Genomic DNA, 23,133 nt, shown 5'->3' on the forward strand with positions numbered 1-23,133 from the left:
CAGGAATAAATTGGCAGAGCTGAAATTCCAAATTTGTCCAAAAGATGGCGCCAGACCAAAACATGAGACCAAAAAAGGGGCCAAAATAAGCTAAGCAAGTTAAAATAGAAATAAAACAGGAACACGGTGTCGGATTGTGAGTCACGCATGGACGCACAAATGTGATTTTTACTTTTTGATTTCTTTGCTTGGCTAAAAATGTATTCTGTAACAGCTTAAAGCAATATTGTTAGTCAATTCGATCAAGGGACCCGTCACTATGAGAATAGTGGCGTGACATAAATTGTTTGGAGAAGCACAAATGTGATTTTTACTTCTTGATTTCTTTGCTTGGCTAAAAATTGATTCCCTCTTTCATGAACTGTGTTTTGCAATCGAATTGTTCTGGGATTGAATGATTTTATTAACACGGGTATCAGTGGGTGAAATTGTTCGGTTTCTGGAGTGATTAAGATTTGTAATTCTATTTCATGTTTCTTCAATAAATGTGTTGTGTATATTCATCTACTTTGTTGTGCGCTGATTTGTACTGAATGTACAATCGATGGTTCGGGGTTGATTTGACAATTTGATTAATGTGCGGGGGGTTATTATGGTATAACATAGGACCGTAATAAATAAAAGTAACATCAGACAATTTTAGAGAATTGAATAACTTTCGTAGTTATTTGAGACACGAGTGAATTTCAATCCGTTTGAAAGTTTGCTTCGTCTGAATAAATTAACGGAAGTGTTTGAATCGGATTATCGGTTTGGTGTAGAACTGAAAGTAATTTAATTATTTGAAGGGCGCAGGCCCGTTTCCCCTTTTGACGGGCCGCGTAAAAAGTAACTCCGAACATGTTAGAGAATTAAATAACTTTCGTAGATATTTAAGGGAAGAGTGATTATTGAAAGAGGTGCGTTTGACACTACCATCAGCTTTTCTCTGGTCTGAAAGGAGGAGGAGGGAGGCTCCTCCTCCTCCTTTCAGACCAGAGAACACCCGAGGCTGGGTGAGAACGGGGAGGCTGCGACCCGGCCGGGGGTTGCGGGAAGGGGCGCCACCTTGATCTCCTTCTCGGCGTCGTAGTCCCCTCCGCTGGTCTGGGCTAGCAGAGCGTAGGCTCGTTGCAGCGCTTGATATTCTTGCGTCAGCTGGCGGTAGCGAAGCTCCGCCTCCTCATGCACACACCAATGCAACACAGCACTAGTACCAGAATCAGTCAGACCGGCGACAAAGCACCCGCGACGCAAAGACGAGTCCGATTCCAGGCTGAAGAGGAATGTTTGGCGCCAATACGCTGGCAGAAATGGCGGGCTACCTCTTCGGGTTCCGTGTCGGGGGTTCTGTCGGTGTGAAAAGACAAGGACGATCCGTCCGAGTCCACCAACACGTCTTCGTCGTAGCCGTAAAATGTTTCGATGACCTGCGGGCGCGGAAGCAAACATCTCTCTGAACAAACTGAAGCGACACCTCACGATGAATCGACGAGAGGAACGATAGCGAGAAAAAGGCCATTTCATCTTGCGCAACACCAAGCAGCCGCAAACAAACAGACTCACCTTGCAGGACCTCACGCTTTGTTCCTCCTCAGAGATTCTCGACGTCGGTATCGTAGCAGCAAATCTCTCTCCTGTCGACACAAATAATCCGCCTTTGAGATTCTTTGGATGCAAAGGGAACGAACGGCTCCGGCGCAGAAACAAACGCGACTCACGATGACATTTCTGACATGAGCTCCTGTCTCCAGAGCCTGAAAAACCCGTCACCGGCGATGATTGGAGGGACGCTCGTCTTTTCCAAAAGTGACAACTACAGGGTGTGTCAGGGTTTTCCAGATTATCTTTATCGTATGATTATGTTGCTTTGACTTTGACTGCAACCTGTAATAAATAATATTATTTATCCCTTATTTATCCCTATCGCTTATCCCTTCCTACACAAAGTCGTAAAACATCCCTTGCTATGTTTTGACTAGAGGTCAAGGGCTTTCTCTATTCAATCCACTCTTACACCCACCCTGTTTCTCTTAATAAAAATGCTCGTGCGGGAGCCGAGAGTCAGACTTCATTCGTACAACGGATGGACTCTCCACCTGCAGGTGTCCAAAAGAACTTACTTGTCTCCCGTGTGGTTCTTGCAAAATAAGTTGGAGCGAGCGCAACTCTAACAGGGTGCATTTTGCCACTAGCTGCCTACGGACAATGACGTCGCGCTCGCGGCTCATGGTTGACGGGCTGAGCAGCCGGGCGAGTCCGTCGTTTTCAGCGCACAGCGAGTGGCAAAGGCGCTGACAAAACGGGAGCTTTGAGCTGCTGAAAACGGCAAAACAAGTCTAAAGCGTGTTCAAACGCGTGCGCACAATGCTCCTGCTTGAAAGGTCGGAGTTTAAGGGGCCAATTTTTTGGATGGCGGCCGCCGGCCAAGCTTTGGACGGAAAAGGTTTCCTGGCGACAGCGAGCGAGCGCGGCGCTGCCGTACGTGCACCGAGTCACCTGCCTGAAGACCTTGGACAAGTCGTCGATGATGTGCCGCTGCTCCACAACTTGAAGGAACTCCATTTCACCGTCCTGCTGTCCGCAACCGCGCTCCAGGTCATTGAGCGAACTAGGCCTTCTCTGTGGAACACAAATGCAGTGGACTCTGTTGGCACGCCGCCGTTGTCCGCGTCGACTTACCAAGCTTGCCATCTCCTCGTTCTCCTGGGTGACAAAGCGCACTTTGTTTTCAAGGCGACACAGCACCAGTGAGAGTTCTTCATTCTTCCTGCTCAGGCGTTTGTTTTTGTACAGGAGTGGCAGAAACTGGCTTTCTGTTTCTCTCAGTCGCTTAAGCTGCAAGCATGAAGTGCGGGATGCGAAAGACGCACAACACGCGGGCCAGAACGTATCCATTCCTTTTGCATCGGTTTGAACGGAATCGTGGCTTTGGCTCCCAATAAAAGACATCTACCAGGCAACCGACTCGCCGCGCCGCTCAACTAATAAGCAAGCGCAATGGGTGCCTCGCTGGATGGCGCGCATCAAACGTAGCGCAAACCTTCAAGCGTGCCGTCAATAAATTACCAGTTCATTGCGCTCTTCAGAAAGCAGGGCGTTTCGATCCTCCAGTTTCCTGATGACTGCGCTGAGCTCAGCGATTTTCAGATGAAACCTTCGCGTGTCCCGATCCTCCTGAGACTGAAAACGCCCCGCAACACACACACACAACCACTCGTTCAAAGTTCAAAACTGTTTTTGTGCTACCTTCCTCCAGCAACGAACTAAGTCATGCGTACTGCAAGTGTGTGATGAGGTGGCTTACGCTATGAAGAGGATTGCTAGTAGCGCCGTTGACCCCACTTCCAGGGTAGTTTAGGCCCGCCCTTTGGGAATCCCTCAGGGCAGCGATCTGCTGCTCGGCAGCCTGAGTCTGCAGCTGAAGGCGGTGGACGTGGCCGGCCCCAGGGATTTATCCAAAACACTAACCGCTCTGTCTTTCAGCTTGATCTCATCCATCTGGATGTACAAACGGGGAGCGCTCAGGCAGGCGGGCAAACTCATTTGCCAGAATTGTGACAAAAACAAAGAGAGCAACCGGCCAATTTTTATCTTGAATCGACTAGAACACCATTGCTGTGACAAAAGCGAAGTGAGCAACCGGACGTTTTCTTCTTGTGAAATAGAATAGAATAGAATGCCTTAGGTGTCATTGCACTGCAGGTATACAACGAAATTGGGAACATAGCCACGCACCGCGCATCTGATCAGTCCTACCAGTCGGCGGATCTCCCTCTCGCAGTCTCTCTTGGTTCGGCTCAGCTCCTCCCGATGCTGGTGATGAGCCGATCGGAGCTCGGCCGCTCGGGACTGCCAGGCCTGCTGGGCCGCTGCCAGGGCTTCTTCCGCGCTCCTGGTGGAGGCGACACCGCTCGGTCTCCCGACACCGCTGCGTCTCCTCCACTTCCGCCAGCAAAGCGCCCCCGCTCCTCACCTGAGCAGACATTGCGCCACATCGGGCCGTTGAGACCGCAACGGAGCGCCGCGACGCTTACTGAGGACAAGCTACACAATACGGTAGCGGCCGCATCGGAGCCCGACGTGGCGTGCGGATAGTCAGACACGGATTGAGCGGATCACCTTGTCCATGGAGCCGTCCCTCAGGCTGAGGACCAAGGCATTCAGTCGCTGGATCTCTCCATCTTTGATTTTGATCACTCTCATCAGCTCCATTTCATGCTGCCGCAGTAATGTCTCCCTGGTAACGGCTAACTCTTTCTGCTTCTCCTCATGGAGTTTGCTTTTGAGTTCCGTCATGGCGGCGGTGGCACGGTGGTGCTCCGCCCGCAGGTCCTGACTTCTCTCTCTCTCTCCAGACAGCTGACCTGACATGACTTAGACAAACTTTATTGTCATCTTGTCTGCACATGGTGCATACAAAACGAAATTTCGTTGCACACGGCTTACAACAAAGTAGTGATATTGCAGTTGAATAGAAGTAACATATCCTATGAAAATATATATATACATATACTGTATATATATATATATATTACAAATAAGTATAAAGTGCAGCAGTGCTAATTATGCAATAGTGCAAGTAGGCAAAACAGTATTCAAGAGTGTGCAGAGGAATGCTAAACCATGTATTAAACTTCTATTTAAAGGGTTTACACAAGTTCAGTAAAGTTGGTAGTGCGAGATAGTGCAAGATAGAGGTCCGTAGTGTCATAAAGTACAGTTCTGTGAATGTGTGATGCAGAGTTCAGTTTAGAGCTCAACAGTTCTAATGTTCAACAGTCTGATGACAGCAGGGAAAAAGCTGTTGCAGAACCTGGTGGACCTGCAGCGGATTGTGCGAAACCTCTTCCCAGAGGGCAGCAGGGAGAACAGTCCATGGTGGGGTTGTGATGGGTCATTGATGATGTTACGGGCACGGGACATGCAGCGCTGAGATGAAATGTCCTGAATGGAGGGAAGAGGAGCCCCTATGATCCTCTCTGCTGTCCTCACCACTCTCCTCACGTTCTTCCAATCGGAGGCGGTGCAGCCTCCACACCACACAGAGAGTCAGCTTGTCAGAATGCTCTCTATGGTGCTCCTGTAGAACGTCCTCATGATGGGTGGGGGCAGGTGGGCTCTCCTCATCCTCCGCAGGAAGTACAAGCGCTTCTGTGCCCTCTTGATCAGTGCCGTAGTGTTCATAGTCCAGGTGAGGTCTTCTGTGATGTGGACCCCCAGGAATTTGGTGCTGCTGACCACCTCCACAGCTGAGCTGTTGATGATCAGTGGAGCGTGGTGAGGCTGGTTTTTCCTGAAGTCGACGATGATCTCCTTCATCTTCTCCACATTCAGGATCAGGCTGTTGTCTCTGCACCAGCCCACCAGCTGCTCCACCTCCTCTCTGTAGTCCAGGTCGTTGTTGTCTCTGATGAGCCCCACCGCCGTTGTGTCGTCTGCGAACTTCACGATGTGATTGGTGGTGAACCTGGGGACGCAGTCGTGTGTCATCAGGGTGAACAGCAGGGGGCTCAGGACGCAGCCCTGAGGGGAGCCTGTGCTGAGGGTGATGACATCAGAGGTGTTCTGTCCGACCCGGACTGACTGAGGTCTGTTGGTGAGGAAGTCTAGCAGCCAGTTGCGAAGGGGGGTGTTGAAGCCCAGGTGTTCCAATTTTCCTACTAGATGCTGTGGGATGATGGTGTTAAACGCTGAGCTGAAGTCCAGGAACAGCATCCGAACATGGGTGTTCTTCTCCTCCAGGTGAGCCAGGCTCAGGTGAAGAACGGAGGAGATGGCGTCCTGAGTGGAGCGGTTTTGCCGGTCGGCAAACTGGAACGGGTCAAATAATGGGGGGAGTCTGGAAACGATGTGATCTTTAAGCAGCCGTTCGAAGCACTTCATCATGACCGGAGTCAGTGCAACAGGCCGGTAATCATTAAATGAGGTGATTTGAGGTTTCTTCGGCACCGGAATGATGGAGGCAGTCTTAAAGCACGCTGGCACTGTGGCTTGGCCCAGCGAGGTGTTAAAAATGTCTGTGATGACCCCAGCCAGCTGACTTGCACATTCCCTGAACACACGCCCAGGAATGTTGTCGGGGCCAGGGGCCTTACGGGGGTTGACTCTCCTCAGGGTCTTCAACACATCGGCGGAGTCAAGGCAGAGTACCTCCTCTTCCTGATGGGGGACAGTTTTAACTGCTGGAGTGCCGTTTAGTGCCTCGAACCTCCCAAAGAAGTTATTTAGACCATTTAGAAAGTCAGCATCAACTTCACCCACCGGGGGGGGAGGGTGAGTTGTAGTCTGTAATCGCCCGTATGCCTTGCCACATACTCCTGGTGTTGTTGGCGTCGTGGAAACGATCCTGAATTTTTCGACTGTGGTCTCGCTTCGCTACCCTGATGGCACGGTTCAAGTTGGCTCTCGCTGTCCTCAGTGTCTCCTTGTCGCCAGACTTGAAGGCAGAGTTCCGCGCTCGTAGCGTTTGACGTACCTCCTCAGTCATCCAGGGTCGTTGGTTGCCCCGGGTGATGATATTCTTAGTGGTGCTGACGTCCTCGGTGCATTTGTTGACGTAGGCTGACACAGTCATGGCACACGCATGTCAAATCTACATCGGGGAAACTGGGAGGGAGGGAGGGAGGGAGGGCGGGAGGGAGGCAAGCAGGGAGGAAGGCAGTGTCTGTCTGTTGAGGTTTTCACCTTGTTCTTCTCCTGCTGAAGTTCTAACTGGACGTCCATCAGTTTGGCTCTCAGCTCGTCATTGGCGGCCTGAAAGGCGTCCGTTCGCTCCGCCTTGACCCGCCCTGCCGGAGCTCGTTTGGACATCTCTTACTCGAGTCTCGCCCGGTCGTCAGTCAGAGATCACAACATTTGTACCTGGAGAGCACAAACACAGCGCTGTTTTCCACTGGCTTCGGACTCAACTTCAATCGGTACCGTAACGTACAACATCATAAACATAGATCTAGCTTGAGTTATTCATTGAATAAATGCATTTGGTTCTTCAAAACTGCATCACGCAACATAGCGTGACCGAGACGGCCGTTATCCACCTGCGTGAAGTTATTTGGTGAAATGAATGAGATGTTTAAGACACCATCGTTCTGTCTCTATGTAGATGAAGGGAAATAATCGATTGCTGAAGGTCCAAAGGTGTTGTGATAAACAAATAAACATATTAGTGACATATTTGTGATAAACATATTAGGCAGGATAATCACATATGTTAACTTGACTGCCCACACTGTATTTATTTATGGTTATTTGTTAAATCGAGTACTGTTAGACATGAAACAGGAAGTGTTTAACATAAATGGACGACGAAAGGGGTACTCACCATTGTAGCTCCTGCTGGTCAATGATACGAGCCTCTTCTTGCAGTGGAAAACATACAGCCAACAAACACCGTGGAACCTAAAGGAAGGAAATTAAACATTAACATTTAGCCTCAACCAACATTCACAGATACAACGCAACGCAAACTACACAAACATGAATCTTTTAAAACACAATGAGTTGTACTTACCGTGTACGCTCTAGACGGTCCACTTGCAAGCAGAAAATAAAGATATTTCTGTTGATAATCGTCGTGTTTGTATCCGTTGTCTCGCTCAAGGCCATTGCGCCCACAGATTTGAATTTTGGCCAGAGTTCAGCCTATTGACGTCATTTCCGCGGTGTAATACCCGCATATCTGAAACGGCAAAGTTAAGAGTAGAGTTAAATAAAGTTTTTAATCAACGCAATAATTTACAAACGTTGACCAGTCGAAATAATCGTCGAAATTTGGCGTCTGTGGCTGGAAGCAGACGCCGAGTTCGACGTTCCTCCCAAATGCCACACTGCCTCGCTTTTCAGGCCAACAAAAAAACATATTTTTCAAAACAATGAGTTGTAATTACCTTGTACGCTCTAGACGGTCAAGTTGCAAGCTGAAAACAAAAATATTTGTCTTGTTAGTCGTCGTGTTACTAACCGCTGTGTCTTGTTTGCCAGCATTGCCGCTTTCCTACTTCCTGTTGCAGGCCACGCCCACGGATTATAATTTTGCCATGAGTTCCGCCTATTGACGTCATGTCCGCGTCGCATGACTGCGACGTAATATTATCTAAAACTGTTTGTGCGGCATGGTGTTGTTCTGTGCGGTATTGCGTTATTCTGTGCGGCGTCGTGTTGTTCTGTGCGGCGTCGTGTTGTTCAGTGCGGCATGTTGTTGTTCAGTGCGGCATGTTGTTGTTCAGTGCGGCATGGTGTTGTTCAGTGCGGCATGGTGTTGTTAAGTGCGGCATGGTGTTGTTCAGTGCGGCATGGTGTTGTTCAGTGCGGCATGGTGTTGTTCAGTGCGGGATGGTGTTGTTCAGTGCGGCATGGTGTTGTTCAGTGCGGCATGGTGTTGTTCAGTGCGGCATGGTGTTGTTCAGTGCGGCGTAATATTGTTCAGTGCGGCGTAATGTTGTTCAGTGGGGCATGGTGTTGTTCAGTGCGGCATGGTGTTGTTCAGTGCGACATGATGTTGTTCAGTGCGGCATAATGTTGTTCAGTGCGGCATAATGTTGTTCAGTGCGGCATAATGTTGTTCAGTGCGGGATGGTGTTGTTCAGTGCGGCATGGTGTTGTTCAGTGCGGCATGGTGTTGTTCAGTGCGGCATGGTGTTGTTCAGTGCGGCATGGTGTTGTTCAGTGCGGCATGGTGTTGTTCAGTGCGGCATAGTGTTGTTCAGTGCGGCATGGTGTTGTTCAGTGCGGCATGGTGTTGTTCAGTGCGGCATGGTGTTGTTCAGTGCGGCATGGTGTTGTTCAGTGCGACATGATGTTGTTCAGTGCGGCATAATGTTGTTCAGTGCGGCATAATGTTGTTCAGTGCGGCATAATGTTGTTCAGTGCGGCATGGTGTTGTTTAGTGCGGGATGGTGTTGTTCAGTGCGGCATGGTGTTGTTCAGTGCGGCATGGTGTTGTTCAGTGCGGCATGGTGTTGTTCAGTGCGGCATGGTGTTGTTCAGTGCGGCATGGTGTTGTTCAGTGCGGCATAATGTTGTTCAGTGCGGTATATTGTTGTTCAGTGGGGCATAATGTTGTTCAGTGCGGCATGGTGTTGTTCAGTGCGGGATGGTGTTGTTCAGTGCGGGATGGTGTTGTTCAGTGCGGCATGGTGTTGTTCAGTGCGGCATGGTGTTGTTCAGTGCGGCATGGTGTTGTTCAGTGCGGCATGGTGTTGTTCAGTGCGGCATGGTGTTGTTCAGTGCGGCATGGTGTTGTTCAGTGCGGCATGGTGTTGTTCAGTGCGGCATGGTGTAGTTCAGTGCGGCATGGTGTAGTTCAGTGCGGCATGGTGTTGTTCAGTGCGGCATGGTGTAGTTCAGTGCGGCATGGTGTTGTTCAGTGCGGGATGGTGTTGTTCAGTGCGGCATGGTGTTGTTCAGTGCGGCATGGTGTTGTTCAGTGCGACATGATGTTGTTCAGTGCGGCATAATGTTGTTCAGTGCGGCATAATGTTGTTCAGTGCGGCATAATGTTGTTCAGTGCGGCATGGTGTTGTTTAGTGCGGGATGGTGTTGTTCAGTGCGGCATGGTGTTGTTCAGTGCGGCATGGTGTTGTTCAGTGCGGCATGGTGTTGTTCAGTGCGGCATGGTGTTGTTCAGTGCGGCATGGTGTTGTTCAGTGCGGCATGGTGTTGTTCAGTGCGGCATGGTGTTGTTCAGTGCGGCGTCGTGTTGTTCAGTGCGGCGTCGTGTTGTTCAGTGCAGCATGGTGTTGTTCAGTGCGGAATGGTGTTGTTCAGTGCGGCATGGTGTTGTTCAGTGCGGCATGGTGTTGTTCAGTGCGGCATGGTGTTGTTCAGTGCGGCATGGTGTTGTTCAGTGCGGCATGGTGCTGTTCAGTGCGGCATGGTGCTGTTCAGTGCGGCATGGTGTTGTTCAGTGCGGCATGGTGTTGTTCAGTGCGGCATGGTGTTGTTCAGTGCGGCATGGTGTTGTTCAGTGCGGCATGGTGTTGTTCAGTGCGGCATGGTGTTGTTCAGTGCGGCATGGTGTTGTTCAGTGCGGCATGGTGTTGTTCAGTGCGGCATAATGTTGTTCAGTGCGGCATAATGTTGTTCAGTGCGGCATAATGTTGTTCAGTGCGGCATAATGTTGTTCAGTGCGGCATAATGTTGTTCAGTGCGGCATAATGTTGTTCAGTGCGGGATGGTGTTGTTCAGTGCGGCATGGTGTTGTTCAGTGCGGCATGGTGTTGTTCAGTGCGGCATGGTGTTGTTCAGTGCGGCATGGTGTTGTTCAGTGCGGCATGGTGTTGTTCAGTGCGGCATGGTGTTGTTCAGTGCGGCATGGTGTTGTTCAGTGCGGCATGGTGTTGTTCAGTGCGGCATGGTGTTGTTCAGTGCGGGATGGTGTTGTTCAGTGCGGGATGGTGTTGTTCAGTGCGGCATGGTGTTCAGTGCGGCATAATGTTGTTCAGTGCGGCATAATGTTGTTCAGTGCGGCATGGTGTTGTTCAGTGCGGCATAATGTTGTTCAGTGCGGCATAATGTTGTTCAGTGCGGTATAATGTTGTTCAGTGCTGCATGGTGTTGTTCAGTGCTGCATGGTGTTGTTCAGTGCGGCATGGTGTTGTTCAGTGCGGCATGGTGTTGTTCAGTGCGGCATGGTGTTGTTCAGTGCGGCATGGTGTTGTTCAGTGCGGCATGGTGTTGTTCAGTGCGGCATGGTGTTGTTCAGTGCGGCATGGTGTTGTTCAGTGCGGCATGGTGTTGTTCAGTGCGGCATGGTGTTGTTCAGTGCGGCATGGTGTTGTTCAGTGCGGCATGGTGTTGTTCAGTGCGGCATGGTGTAGTTCAGTGCGGCATGGTGTTGTTCAGTGCGGGATGGTGTTGTTCAGTGCGGCATGGTGTTGTTCAGTGCGGCATGGTGTTGTTCAGTGCGACATGATGTTGTTCAGTGCGGCATAATGTTGTTCAGTGCGGCATAATGTTGTTCAGTGCGGCATAATGTTGTTCAGTGCGGCATGGTGTTGTTTAGTGTGGGATGGTGTTGTTCAGTGCGGCATGGTGTTGTTCAGTGCGGCATGGTGTTGTTCAGTGCGGCATGGTGTTGTTCAGTGCGGCATGGTGTTGTTCAGTGCGGCATGGTGTTGTTCAGTGCGGCATGGTGTTGTTCAGTGCGGCATGGTGTTGTTCAGTGCGGCATGGTGTTGTTCAGTGCGGCATGGTGTTTTTCAGTGCGGCATAATGTTGTTCAGTGCGGCATAATGTTGTTCAGTGCGGCATAATGTTGTTCAGTGCGGCATAATGTTGTTCAGTGCGGCATAATGTTGTTCAGTGCGGGATGGTGTTGTTCAGTGCGGCATGGTGTTGTTCAGTGCGGCATGGTGTTGTTCAGTGCGGCATGGTGTTGTTCAGTGCGGCATGGTGTTGTTCAGTGCGGCATGGTGTTGTTCAGTGCGGCATGGTGTTGTTCAGTGCGGCATGGTGTTGTTCAGTGCGGGATGGTGTTGTTCAGTGCGGGATGGTGTTGTTCAGTGCGGGATGGTGTTGTTCAGTGCGGCATGGTGTTCAGTGCGGCATAATGTTGTTCAGTGCGGCATGGTGTTGTTCAGTGCGGCATGGTGTTGTTCAGTGCGGCATAATGTTGTTCAGTGCGGCATAATGTTGTTCAGTGCGGCACCTAGCACCTAGAAGGTAAATAAATAGGAAGGAAGGACTCACCGGTGACGTCGTCGCCCACGTCCAAGCGTTGTACTTTGTATTTTCATCCTTCTGACAGTGGAAAACATATAGCCAACAAACACCGTGGAACCTAAACGAATGAAAGAAAACTATCATTTGGCCACAACCAACATTCACAGATACAACACAATGTGACGTGCGGTGTTGAGGTTAAAGGTTGAGTGAAGGGCCCTCGTTTTAAACTACTTTTTTGAAAAGGAGTGGGAACAAGTAAGATGTATTTAATTTATTTATTGGGAAGTAGTAAGACTTATTAAATTTATTTAATCTACTTTTCTTCCCAGGCAAAATTTGACGTGCTGCAATTCCAAATTTCCAAAGTGAATGAAGGAATGAAATCCTTTAAATTATGATTTTGTATAAATACTAGGCATAAACACAAAATCTACGGCACAAAATGGGCAGACTTTACTTGTTTGAAAAGGACTGGTTACAAGACAGACTTTTTTAATTTATTTAATGGGAAGAAGACTTATTTAGTTTAATTGATCTATTTTTGTTCCCTGGCAAAATTCGATTTGCTGCAATTCCAAATTTCCAAAGTGAATAAAGGAATGAAGTCGTTTAAATTATGATTTTGTATAAATACTAGGCATAGACACAAAATCTACGGCACAAAACGGGCAGACTTTACTTGTTTGAAGAGGACTGGTTGCAAGACAGACTTTTCTGATTTATTTAATGGGAAGAAGACTTATTTAGTTTATTTAATCTCTTTTTGTTGCCTGGCAAAATTGGATTTGCTGAAATTGTATTTTGCCAAATCTTGACTTGAGACCTGATAGGAAGTATTAAACGCTCAGTTAAATCGATACAAGTTGGTAATAAGAGCGAGTAATGTTGGTTGAAGCGATGAATGAAGGTTAAAAGCAATTTAAATTATGACTTTGTATAAATACTAGATATTAACAGACCATCTACTGCGCAAAATGGGCAGAGTTTACTTGTTTGAGAAGGAGTGGCTTATTTAAGTCTAAGATTTATTTAATCTGTTTGTTCCCAGGCAAAATTGGATGTGATGCAATTCCAAATTTCACCACATGATGGTGCCAAATTTTGACTTCATAGGACATATTCAACACTTAACTATTATGTTCAAGGTAATCAGATTTGTTTATTATTCTAATGGCCTTTTCAAAACTATTCTGGATTACTACTTTGGATCTATTCTACATTACTTGGCAACAACATACTCTGTAACAGATTAGGCAGTATAATCACATATGTTAACTTGAGAGTGCCCACACTCAATCTACTTATCGTGATGTGTTAAATCAATTACTGTTAGACATTATTATTCTGATAATCTACCAAATCTTTGAATTGAAGAATTTGTGATTTAATTAATAGCTTGTTGTTATGTTCAGGGTAATCAGACTTGTATATAATTCTAATGGCCTTCTTTTGAAAACTATTCTGAATTACAACTTTGGATCTTATATTACTTTGCAACAATATACTCGGTGACAGATTAGGCAGTATAATCACATATGTTAACTTCAGTGCCCACACTGTATTTATTTATGGTTATTTGTTAAATCAAGTACTGTTAGACATGAAATAGGAAGTGTTTAACATAAATGTTATGGCTACTCACCGTTGTAGCTCGCTCCTGGTCAATGATACGAGCCTCTTCTTGCAGTGGAAAACTTGCAGCCAACAAACACCGTGGAACCTAAAGGAATGAAATTAAACATTAACATTTCGCCTGGACCAATATTCACACGTACAACGCAACGCGGCTACACTTCTGCTAGCGCCTCAGCTACACGTTGCTATTACAAACGTAAATCTCTTTAAACACAATGAGTGTTACTTACCGTGTACGCTGTAGACGGTCCAGTTGCAAGCAGAAAATAAAGATATTTCTGTTGATATTCGTCGTTGCTCAGTGGCTCACGGCCATCGCGCCAACAGATTTGAATTTTGGTGGAAGTTCAGCCAATTACGTCATATCCGCGGCACATGACTGCGACGTAATACCCGCTTATCTGAAACGGCAGTTAAAAGTAGAGTTACATCAAGTTTTCTTTTTTAATCAACGCAATCATTTACAACCGTTGACCAGAAAGAATCGTCGAAATTCGACGTTCCCCCCAAACGCCACACTCACTCGCTTTTCAGGGCAACAAAAGTACTTCTTTTTAAAAACGATGAGTTGTACTTACCGTGTACGCTCTGGACGGTCCAGTTGCAAGCAGAAAATAAAAATATTTCTCTCGTTAGTCGTATGTTACCATCCGCTGTGTCTTTGTCAACATCGCCATTTTCCTACTTCCTGTTGCGAGCCACGCCCACGGATTTAAATTCTGGCGGAAGAGCCCGCCCATTGGCGTCGTTTTCGCGTATAGCAAATCCGATTGGTTGGGAAGGGGGCGCGGTTATGCAGCCGAGGGGTCCTGTGATCGGTGGGATGTAAAGTAGGCGTCGACGTCACGTCCGCGTCACGTGACCACGACGTGGCAGACGTCATATAGCAACCGCTGTTTTGTTTAGTAGACTTACAGTTGTTATGCATTGACATAATGGCGCACACTCCAAATAGATTTAAATAAATTAAATAATTCTTCTGCCCACTCCCTTTTAAACAAGTTAACTCTCCCCGCGGATTTGAATTCCGGCGGAAGTTCTTACAGTTGTTATGCGTTGACATAATGGCGCACTGGTTAGCATGTCCACCTCTTAAGCATGATGTTGCGGGTTCGACGCCTGATCAATGTTAGCATGGAGTGAGCTGAAGTGCATGGCGCTGAAGATTTGAATCTTTGAAATGCGCTGAGGTCTGACGTATCAGGCAGAATGGTTTGCCATCACGTTCAACAAAAAATAGAAACTTTCCCACTCTGATAAAAACGTCCTGTGTTCATCTACATATTTTCGTTTTGCTGTGCATCTTTTCCCTGCCATTTCGAGAGCCCAATTGACACTAATAGTTTACTGGAATGTGTTTGCCCATCCTACTTTGTGGAATTTCACCACATGCGCTTTTGACGAAAATACTAAATTGAACTCAAGTGAAGCCAACACGCACAACCCCCCCCCCCCCCCCCCCCCCCCCACACACACACACACCTACACACACACACACACAAATGTTGATATGAACATAAAAGAGCCGCATGCGGTTCGGGAGTTGCGGCTTGGCCAAACCTGTACTATACAACTTTATTTGTGTAAAATTTTCACAACAGCTGTCACACAAACAAAGCGGGAAAAACCGAAGACGTGCGTGTTCCGCCCACGCTGGATTTATTTGCACCTTTGAAAAGACACCGTATTGCCGCAGATGTGGCAAAGAGTACTTTTGGGCATCTGAGACGGAAGGATGTCCAAAGCATCACGTCACCTGCTCTGGTAGGAATGGTGGTGGGACGTTGAGGTCAACCGCTTTGGGGTTGGCTGAATCTTTGGTCGCAGGATGCCACACACTTGAAGACAGAAGCAGAAAAGCAGAGCTAAATGCAAAATGTACTCACCGGTGACTCCAATTTTTTTCCCCCCCTGAAGAAATGGATGGACGGGTGGCCCCGGCTGGCCGGTGGGACTCTTGTTATTCTGACCCTTTTTAGTGCGCGTTTGGGGCAACAACCGTTTTTTGTGGCGCTCTCTTCTGGTTCAAGAGTGCCCTGCATGTGAATTTGCCTTTCCTGCCTTCTGATTGGATGAGCGCCGGTGTGACGCGGTGCCTCTGTCACCGTGGCGGGGGGTATACGTCGGCATCGGAGCGTCTGCCAACGTCTGAGACCGGCTGGCAGTGTATCGGAGGTGTCGAGTGCGGTGCCGCTGGAGCTCACTCACCAGCTGGTGTTAGGGCCACAGAATGAAGGCCAAGGAGAAGACTAGAAAGAGAAACAGAAACTTCTCCTCCAATTGTTTGATTTGTCTCTTCTGAGCTTCGATGAATTCTTTCAGCTCTTTGTTCCTCTAGGACGGACAAATGGAAAGTAGCCTTCAAAAGCCAGTAAGCGTGCAAGTAAGTGCCGGGCTGGCTTTGGGCCCTTACCTGTTGCGCGCTGTGCAGCAGATCCATTCTCTCTTGGAGGATGCAAGCGTCGCGCTCCCTCAACTCCCACATCAGGGCTCGCTTCCATTGGTCCACGGCGCTCCTAAGCTCTTGTCTCTGATCCGCCGTCAGCACGTCATTCACGCCAGCGTGGCTGGCTTTTTCGCCGTCCGTGGCGGGGCAGTCCCGCTGCGGTAGCGCCTCGTACAACATGGCCTCCAGCTCCATGATCCTCTGGGCCGCAATCCTCGTCCATCAGTAGTCCGGCGGGAGATTTGAGGGCGGCTTACCTTATGAGCCTGGTCCATGGAACGCTTCCTGAAGTCCAACTCTTCATCCAGGTAGCCCTTCTGGTTGCAGAACATATCCTAGCACAGCTCAAGGTCAGAATTGTTGGGGCACATTGCCCCGAGTTCCCCTTGGCTGATGTCGCGTGTCTGTCTACCTTCTCACTTTCAATGTCCAACATCTTCTGTTGAAGTGCTGACTTGGTCACTTTGATGTATTCTAACCACTGAGGAAAGGCTGCTGTCACATAAGCAGAATGCGAGAGCGTGCGTGGACGTGCGCGTTACCTTCTCGGCTAGGGTGGGAAGGGTCCTGGCGTGAATCACGACCACCTGCTCCTCGTTGGTGAGATTCTGCAAGAGCCCAAAGGCACAGCGTCAACAAGGTTCTTTCAGCGCAAAGCCTTCCAAAAGTCACATTTGAGCCGCCGAGTCTCGTGGAGTGCGAACATAAGGAGTTCGACATACACTTACGGCGTTATCGCCCAGGATGTCCAGCTTCTTCATCAGATCACTGATGACGATGTCCTGGGGAAAGGCGCAAGGAGCAATGTAAGGTGTTCTGGGACCTCAGGTTAAGGTTAGGGTTGCGAGGGACGCCTTACGTACGCTCACGCCGTCGGCCTCGCAGTAGATCTGCAAAGGGCTGAGGCCGTCTGGGAAACGGACTTGCAGAAACTTCAAGACGGGGGAGCGCCACTCCCTCTCCTGAAAGGCAGAGGCATGCATCCGTCCGTCCGTCCGTCCGTCCGTCCGTCACATCTCTGGCCTCAAAACGCTTGTGCGAGTCTTCCCACCTCCAGCTCCAGGATGCGGAACTCAAGCAGTTCGTTTTGGTCTCGGATATCCTGGATGTGCTCTTTCAGACGCGCTTCTTCCGCCTCCATCCGCCTGACCTGAAAAGACAGTCAGACCTCATCTGCGGGGCTTCCGGACGGGTGTGACGCCAAGCGACTCCGCCCAGCGCCTTTCTTTCCGTCACCTTTTCGGCCAACTGCTGATTGCTCTGACGCAGCAGCTGCTTCTCCTCCACCCACTTGACATTCTAGAAGAGACAAACGCGTGGACAGCTTTGGAATGTTGTGTCATTTTCATCCACAAATTCTTTGGTTGACTGGAAAATGACATTTGCTTTTCTCCACATTTTCCCAGCCACGTTCAGGGGGGGGGGGGGGGGGGGGGGTGTTGGTCCAGTAATGCCAGACGAATGAGTGACTGAAGAATGTAGCTATTTTGTCTGAGAAAAAGGTGTGCTCATTGATAAGCTTACCTGTCCTTGTTGCTTCAGCGCTGACTCCAGATCTGCTACTCTGCTTTGATAGTGACCCATTTCTACTGTCATGTAACATGGGGGGAAGAGATGGTGCAAATGGTAAAATATGGATTGTTCACAGGAATAAATTGGCAGAGCTGAAATTCCAAATTTGTCCAAAAGATGGCGCCAGACCAAAACATGAGACCAAAAAAGGGGCCAAAATAAGCTAAGCAAGTTAAAATAGAAATAAAACAGGAACACGGTGTCGGATTGTGAGTCACGCATGGACGCACAAATGTGATTTTTACTTTTTGATTTCTTTGCTTGGCTAAAAATGTATTCTGTAACAGCTTAAAGCAATATTGTTAGTCAATTCGATCAAGGGACCCGTCACTATGAGAATAGTGGCGTGACATAAATTGTTTGGAGAAGCACAAATGTGATTTTTACTTCTTGATTTCTTTGCTTGGCTAAAAATTGATTCCCTCTTTCATGAACTGTGTTTTGCAATCGAATTGTTCTGGGATTGAATGATTTTATTAACACGGGTATCAGTGGGTGAAATTGTTCGGTTTCTGGAGTGATTAAGATTTGTAATTCTATTTCATGTTTCTTCAATAAATGTGTTGTGTATATTCATCTACTTTGTTGTGCGCTGATTTGTACTGAATGTACAATCGATGGTTCGGGGTTGATTTGACAATTTGATTAATGTGCGGGGGGTTATTATGGTATAACATAGGATCGTAATAAATAAAAGTAACATCAGACAATTTTAGAGAATTGAATAACTTTCGTAGTTATTTGAGACACGAGTGAATTTCAATCCGTTTGAAAGTTTGCTTCGTCTGAATAAATTAACGGAAGTGTTTGAATCGGATTATCGGTTTGGTGTAGAACTGAAAGTAATTTAATTATTTGAAGGGCGCAGGCCCGTTTCCCCTTTTGACGGGCCGCGTAAAAAGTAACTCCGAACATGTTAGAGAATTAAATAACTTTCGTAGATATTTAAGGGAAGAGTGATTATTGAAAGAGGTGCGTTTGACACTACCATCAGCTTTTCTCTGGTCTGAAAGGAGGAGGAGGGAGGCTCCTCCTCCTCCTTTCAGACCAGAGAACACCCGAGGCTGGGTGAGAACGGGGAGGCTGCGACCCGGCCGGGGGTTGCGGGAAGGGGCGCCACCTTGATCTCCTTCTCGGCGTCGTAGTCCCCTCCGCTGGTCTGGGCTAGCAGAGCGTAGGCTCGTTGCAGCGCTTGATATTCTTGCGTCAGCTGGCGGTAGCGAAGCTCCGCCTCCTCATGCACACACCAATGCAACACAGCACTAGTACCAGAATCAGTCAGACCGGCGACAAAGCACCCGCGACGCAAAGACGAGTCCGATTCCAGGCTGAAGAGGAATGTTTGGCGCCAATACGCTGGCAGAAATGGCGGGCTACCTCTTCGGGTTCCGTGTCGGGGGTTCTGTCGGTGTGAAAAGACAAGGACGATCCGTCCGAGTCCACCAACACGTCTTCGTCGTAGCCGTAAAATGTTTCGATGACCTGCGGGCGCGGAAGCAAACATCTCTCTGAACAAACTGAAGCGACACCTCACGATGAATCGACGAGAGGAACGATAGCGAGAAAAAGGCCATTTCATCTTGCGCAACACCAAGCAGCCGCAAACAAACAGACTCACCTTGCAGGACCTCACGCTTTGTTCCTCCTCAGAGATTCTCGACGTCGGTATCGTAGCAGCAAATCTCTCTCCTGTCGACACAAATAATCCGCCTTTGAGATTCTTTGGATGCAAAGGGAACGAACGGCTCCGGCGCAGAAACAAACGCGACTCACGATGACATTTCTGACATGAGCTCCTGTCTCCAGAGCCTGAAAAACCCGTCACCGGCGATGATTGGAGGGACGCTCGTCTTTTCCAAAAGTGACAACTACAGGGTGTGTCAGGGTTTTCCAGATTATCTTTATCGTATGATTATGTTGCTTTGACTTTGACTGCAACCTGTAATAAATAATATTATTTATCCCTTATTTATCCCTATCGCTTATCCCTTCCTACACAAAGTCGTAAAACATCCCTTGCTATGTTTTGACTAGAGGTCAAGGGCTTTCTCTATTCAATCCACTCTTACACCCACCCTGTTTCTCTTAATAAAAATGCTCGTGCGGGAGCCGAGAGTCAGACTTCATTCGTACAACGGATGGACTCTCCACCTGCAGGTGTCCAAAAGAACTTACTTGTCTCCCGTGTGGTTCTTGCAAAATAAGTTGGAGCGAGCGCAACTCTAACAGGGTGCATTTTGCCACTAGCTGCCTACGGACAATGACGTCGCGCTCGCGGCTCATGGTTGACGGGCTGAGCAGCCGGGCGAGTCCGTCGTTTTCAGCGCACAGCGAGTGGCAAAGGCGCTGACAAAACGGGAGCTTTGAGCTGCTGAAAACGGCAAAACAAGTCTAAAGCGTGTTCAAACGCGTGCGCACAATGCTCCTGCTTGAAAGGTCGGAGTTTAAGGGGCCAATTTTTTGGATGGCGGCCGCCGGCCAAGCTTTGGACGGAAAAGGTTTCCTGGCGACAGCGAGCGAGCGCGGCGCTGCCGTACGTGCACCGAGTCACCTGCCTGAAGACCTTGGACAAGTCGTCGATGATGTGCCGCTGCTCCACAACTTGAAGGAACTCCATTTCACCGTCCTGCTGGCCGCAACCGCGCTCCAGGTCATTGAGCGAACTAGGCCTTCTCTGTGGAACACAAATGCAGTGGACTCTGTTGGCACGCCGCCGTTGTCCGCGTCGACTTACCAAGCTTGCCATCTCCTCGTTCTCCTGGGTGACAAAGCGCACTTTGTTTTCAAGGCGACACAGCACCAGTGAGAGTTCTTCATTCTTCCTGCTCAGGCGTTTGTTTTTGTACAGGAGTGGCAGAAACTGGCTTTCTGTTTCTCTCAGTCGCTTAAGCTGCAAGCATGAAGTGCGGGATGCGAAAGACGCACAACACGCGGGCCAGAACGTATCCATTCCTTTTGCATCGGTTTGAACGGAATCGTGGCTTTGGCTCCCAATAAAAGACATCTACCAGGCAACCGACTCGCCGCGCCGCTCAACTAATAAGCAAGCGCAATGGGTGCCTCGCTGGATGGCGCGCATCAAACGTAGCGCAAACCTTCAAGCGTGCCGTCAATAAATTACCAGTTCATTGCGCTCTTCAGAAAGCAGGGCGTTTCGATCCTCCAGTTTCCTGATGACTGCGCTGAGCTCAGCGATTTTCAGATGAAACCTTCGCGTGTCCCGATCCTCCTGAGACTGAAAACGCCCCGCAACACACACACACAACCACTCGTTCAAAGTTCAAAACTGTTTTTGTGCTACCTTCCTCCAGCAACGAACTAAGTCATGCGTACTGCAAGTGTGTGATGAGGTGGCTTACGCTATGAAGAGGATTGCTAGTAGCGCCGTTGACCCCACTTCCAGGGTAGTTTAGGCCCGCCCTTTGGGAATCCCTCAGGGCAGCGATCTGCTGCTCGGCAGCCTGAGTCTGCAGCTGAAGGCGGTGGACGTGGCCGGCCCCAGGGATTTATCCAAAACACTAACCGCTCTGTCTTTCAGCTTGATCTCATCCATCTGGATGTACAAACGGGGAGCGCTCAGGCAGGCGGGCAAACTCATTTGCCAGAATTGTGACAAAAACAAAGAGAGCAACCGGCCAATTTTTATCTTGAATCGACTAGAACACCATTGCTGTGACAAAAGCGAAGCGAGCAACCGGACGTTTTCTTCTTGTGAAATAGAATAGAATAGAATGCCTTAGGTGTCATTGCACTGCAGGTATACAACGAAATTGGGAACATAGCCACGCACCGCGCATCTGATCAGTCCTACCAGTCGGCGGATCTCCCTCTCGCAGTCTCTCTTGGTTCGGCTCAGCTCCTCCCGATGCTGGTGATGAGCCGATCGGAGCTCGGCCGCTCGGGACTGCCAGGCCTGCTGGGCCGCTGCCAGGGCTTCTTCCGCGCTCCTGGTGGAGGCGACACCGCTCGGTCTCCCGACACCGCCGCGTCTCCTCCACTTCCGCCAGCAAAGCGCCCCCGCTCCTCACCTGAGCAGACATTGCGCCACATCGGGCCGTTGAGACCGCAACGGAGCGCCGCGACGCTTACTGAGGACAAGCTACACAATACGGTAGCGGCCGCATCGGAGCCCGACGTGGCGTGCGGATAGTCAGACACGGATTGAGCGGATCACCTTGTCCATGGAGCCGTCCCTCAGGCTGAGGACCAAGGCATTCAGTCGCTGGATCTCTCCATCTTTGATTTTGATCACTCTCATCAGCTCCATTTCATGCTGCCGCAGTAATGTCTCCCTGGTAACGGCTAACTCTTTCTGCTTCTCCTCATGGAGTTTGCTTTTGAGTTCCGTCATGGCGGCGGTGGCACGGTGGTGCTCCGCCCGCAGGTCCTGACTTCTCTCTCTCTCCAGACAGCTGACCTGACATGACTTAGACAAACTTTATTGTCATCTTGTCTGCACATGGTGCATACAAAACGAAATTTCGTTGCACACGGCTTACAACAAAGTAGTGATATTGCAGTTGAATAGAAGTAACATATCCTATGAAAATATATATATACATATACTGTATATATATATATATTACAAATAAGTATAAAGTGCAGCAGTGCTAATTATGCAATAGTGCAAGTAGGCAAAACAGTATTCAAGAGTGTGCAGAGGAATGCTAAACCATGTATTAAACTTCTATTTAAAGGGTTTACACAAGTTCAGTAAAGTTGGTAGTGCGAGATAGTGCAAGATAGAGGTCCGTAGTGTCATAAAGTACAGTTCTGTGAATGTGTGATGCAGAGTTCAGTTTAGAGCTCAACAGTTCTAATGTTCAACAGTCTGATGACAGCAGGGAAAAAGCTGTTGCAGAACCTGGTGGACCTGCAGCGGATTGTGCGAAACCTCTTCCCAGAGGGCAGCAGGGAGAACAGTCCATGGTGGGGGTGTGATGGATCATTGATGATGTTACGGGCACGGGACATGCAGCGCTGAGATGAAATGTCCTGAATGGAGGGAAGAGGAGCCCCTATGATCCTCTCTGCTGTCCTCACCACTCTCCTCACGTTCTTCCAATCGGAGGCGGTGCAGCCTCCACACCACACAGAGAGTCAGCTTGTCAGAATGCTCTCTATGGTGCTCCTGTAGAACGTCCTCATGATGGGTGGGGGCAGGTGGGCTCTCCTCATCCTCCGCAGGAAGTACAAGCGCTTCTGTGCCCTCTTGATCAGTGCCGTAGTGTTCATAGTCCAGGTGAGGTCTTCTGTGATGTGGACCCCCAGGAATTTGGTGCTGCTGACCACCTCCACAGCTGAGCTGTTGATGATCAGTGGAGCGTGGTGAGGCTGGTTTTTCCTGAAGTCGACGATGATCTCCTTCATCTTCTCCACATTCAGGATCAGGCTGTTGTCTCTGCACCAGCCCACCAGCTGCTCCACCTCCTCTCTGTAGTCCAGGTCGTTGTTGTCTCTGATGAGCCCCACCGCCGTTGTGTCGTCTGCGAACTTCACGATGTGATTGGTGGTGAACCTGGGGACGCAGTCGTGTGTCATCAGGGTGAACAGCAGGGGGCTCAGGACGCAGCCCTGAGGGGAGCCTGTGCTGAGGGTGATGACATCAGAGGTGTTCTGTCCGACCCGGACTGACTGAGGTCTGTTGGTGAGGAAGTCTAGCAGCCAGTTGCGAAGGGGGGTGTTGAAGCCCAGGTGTTCCAATTTTCCTACTAGATGCTGTGGGATGATGGTGTTAAACGCTGAGCTGAAGTCCAGGAACAGCATCCGAACATGGGTGTTCTTCTCCTCCAGGTGAGCCAGGCTCAGGTGAAGAACGGAGGAGATGGCGTCCT

At 49.1% G+C, this 23,133-nt stretch overlaps 1 protein-coding gene across 4 annotated transcripts; it reads right to left on the minus strand.

The window, feature by feature from the left end:
* Nucleotides 1-15,700: 15,700 nt before the first annotated feature.
* Nucleotides 15,701-17,372, minus strand: LOC125982613 (janus kinase and microtubule-interacting protein 3-like). 4 transcript variants are annotated; one of them, XM_068653296.1, is made up of 5 exons: nucleotides 17,252-17,372; nucleotides 16,964-17,026; nucleotides 16,591-16,877; nucleotides 16,456-16,509; nucleotides 15,701-16,335 (listed from the first exon to the last, which is right to left on the minus strand). In XM_068653296.1, the coding sequence occupies exons 3-5, from the start codon at nucleotides 16,708-16,710 to the stop codon at nucleotides 16,150-16,152; spliced, it is 360 nt and encodes a 119-aa protein (XP_068509397.1). In that variant the 5' UTR covers nucleotides 16,711-16,877; nucleotides 16,964-17,026; nucleotides 17,252-17,372; the 3' UTR covers nucleotides 15,701-16,149. The 4 variants fall into 4 exon arrangements, with proteins under 4 accessions (XP_068509397.1, XP_068509398.1, XP_068509399.1 ...); XM_068653299.1 differs by having other exon boundaries at nucleotides 16,247-16,335; nucleotides 17,252-17,366; XM_068653297.1 differs by having other exon boundaries at nucleotides 16,591-17,026.
* Between the last annotated feature and the right edge of the window lie 5,761 nt (nucleotides 17,373-23,133).

This window comes from Syngnathus scovelli, chromosome 15 (assembly GCF_024217435.2).
Source record: "Syngnathus scovelli strain Florida chromosome 15, RoL_Ssco_1.2, whole genome shotgun sequence".
NCBI lineage: Eukaryota > Metazoa > Chordata > Actinopteri > Syngnathiformes > Syngnathidae > Syngnathus > Syngnathus scovelli.

Excerpts from the sequence above, each read along its gene's own strand:
- LOC125982613 (XM_068653296.1), bottom strand. The coding sequence starts at position 16,710 with ATGCATGCCTCTGCCTTTCAGGAGAGGGAGTGGCGCTCCCCCGTCTTG. Across the intron at positions 16,510-16,590 it reads GCGAGGCCGACGGCGTGAGC|GACATCGTCATCAGTGATCT; the intron begins GTACGTAAGGCG and ends GCCTTTCCCCAG. Across the intron at positions 16,336-16,455 it reads ACATCCTGGGCGATAACGCC|AATCTCACCAACGAGGAGCA; the intron begins GTAAGTGTATGT and ends GGGCTCTTGCAG.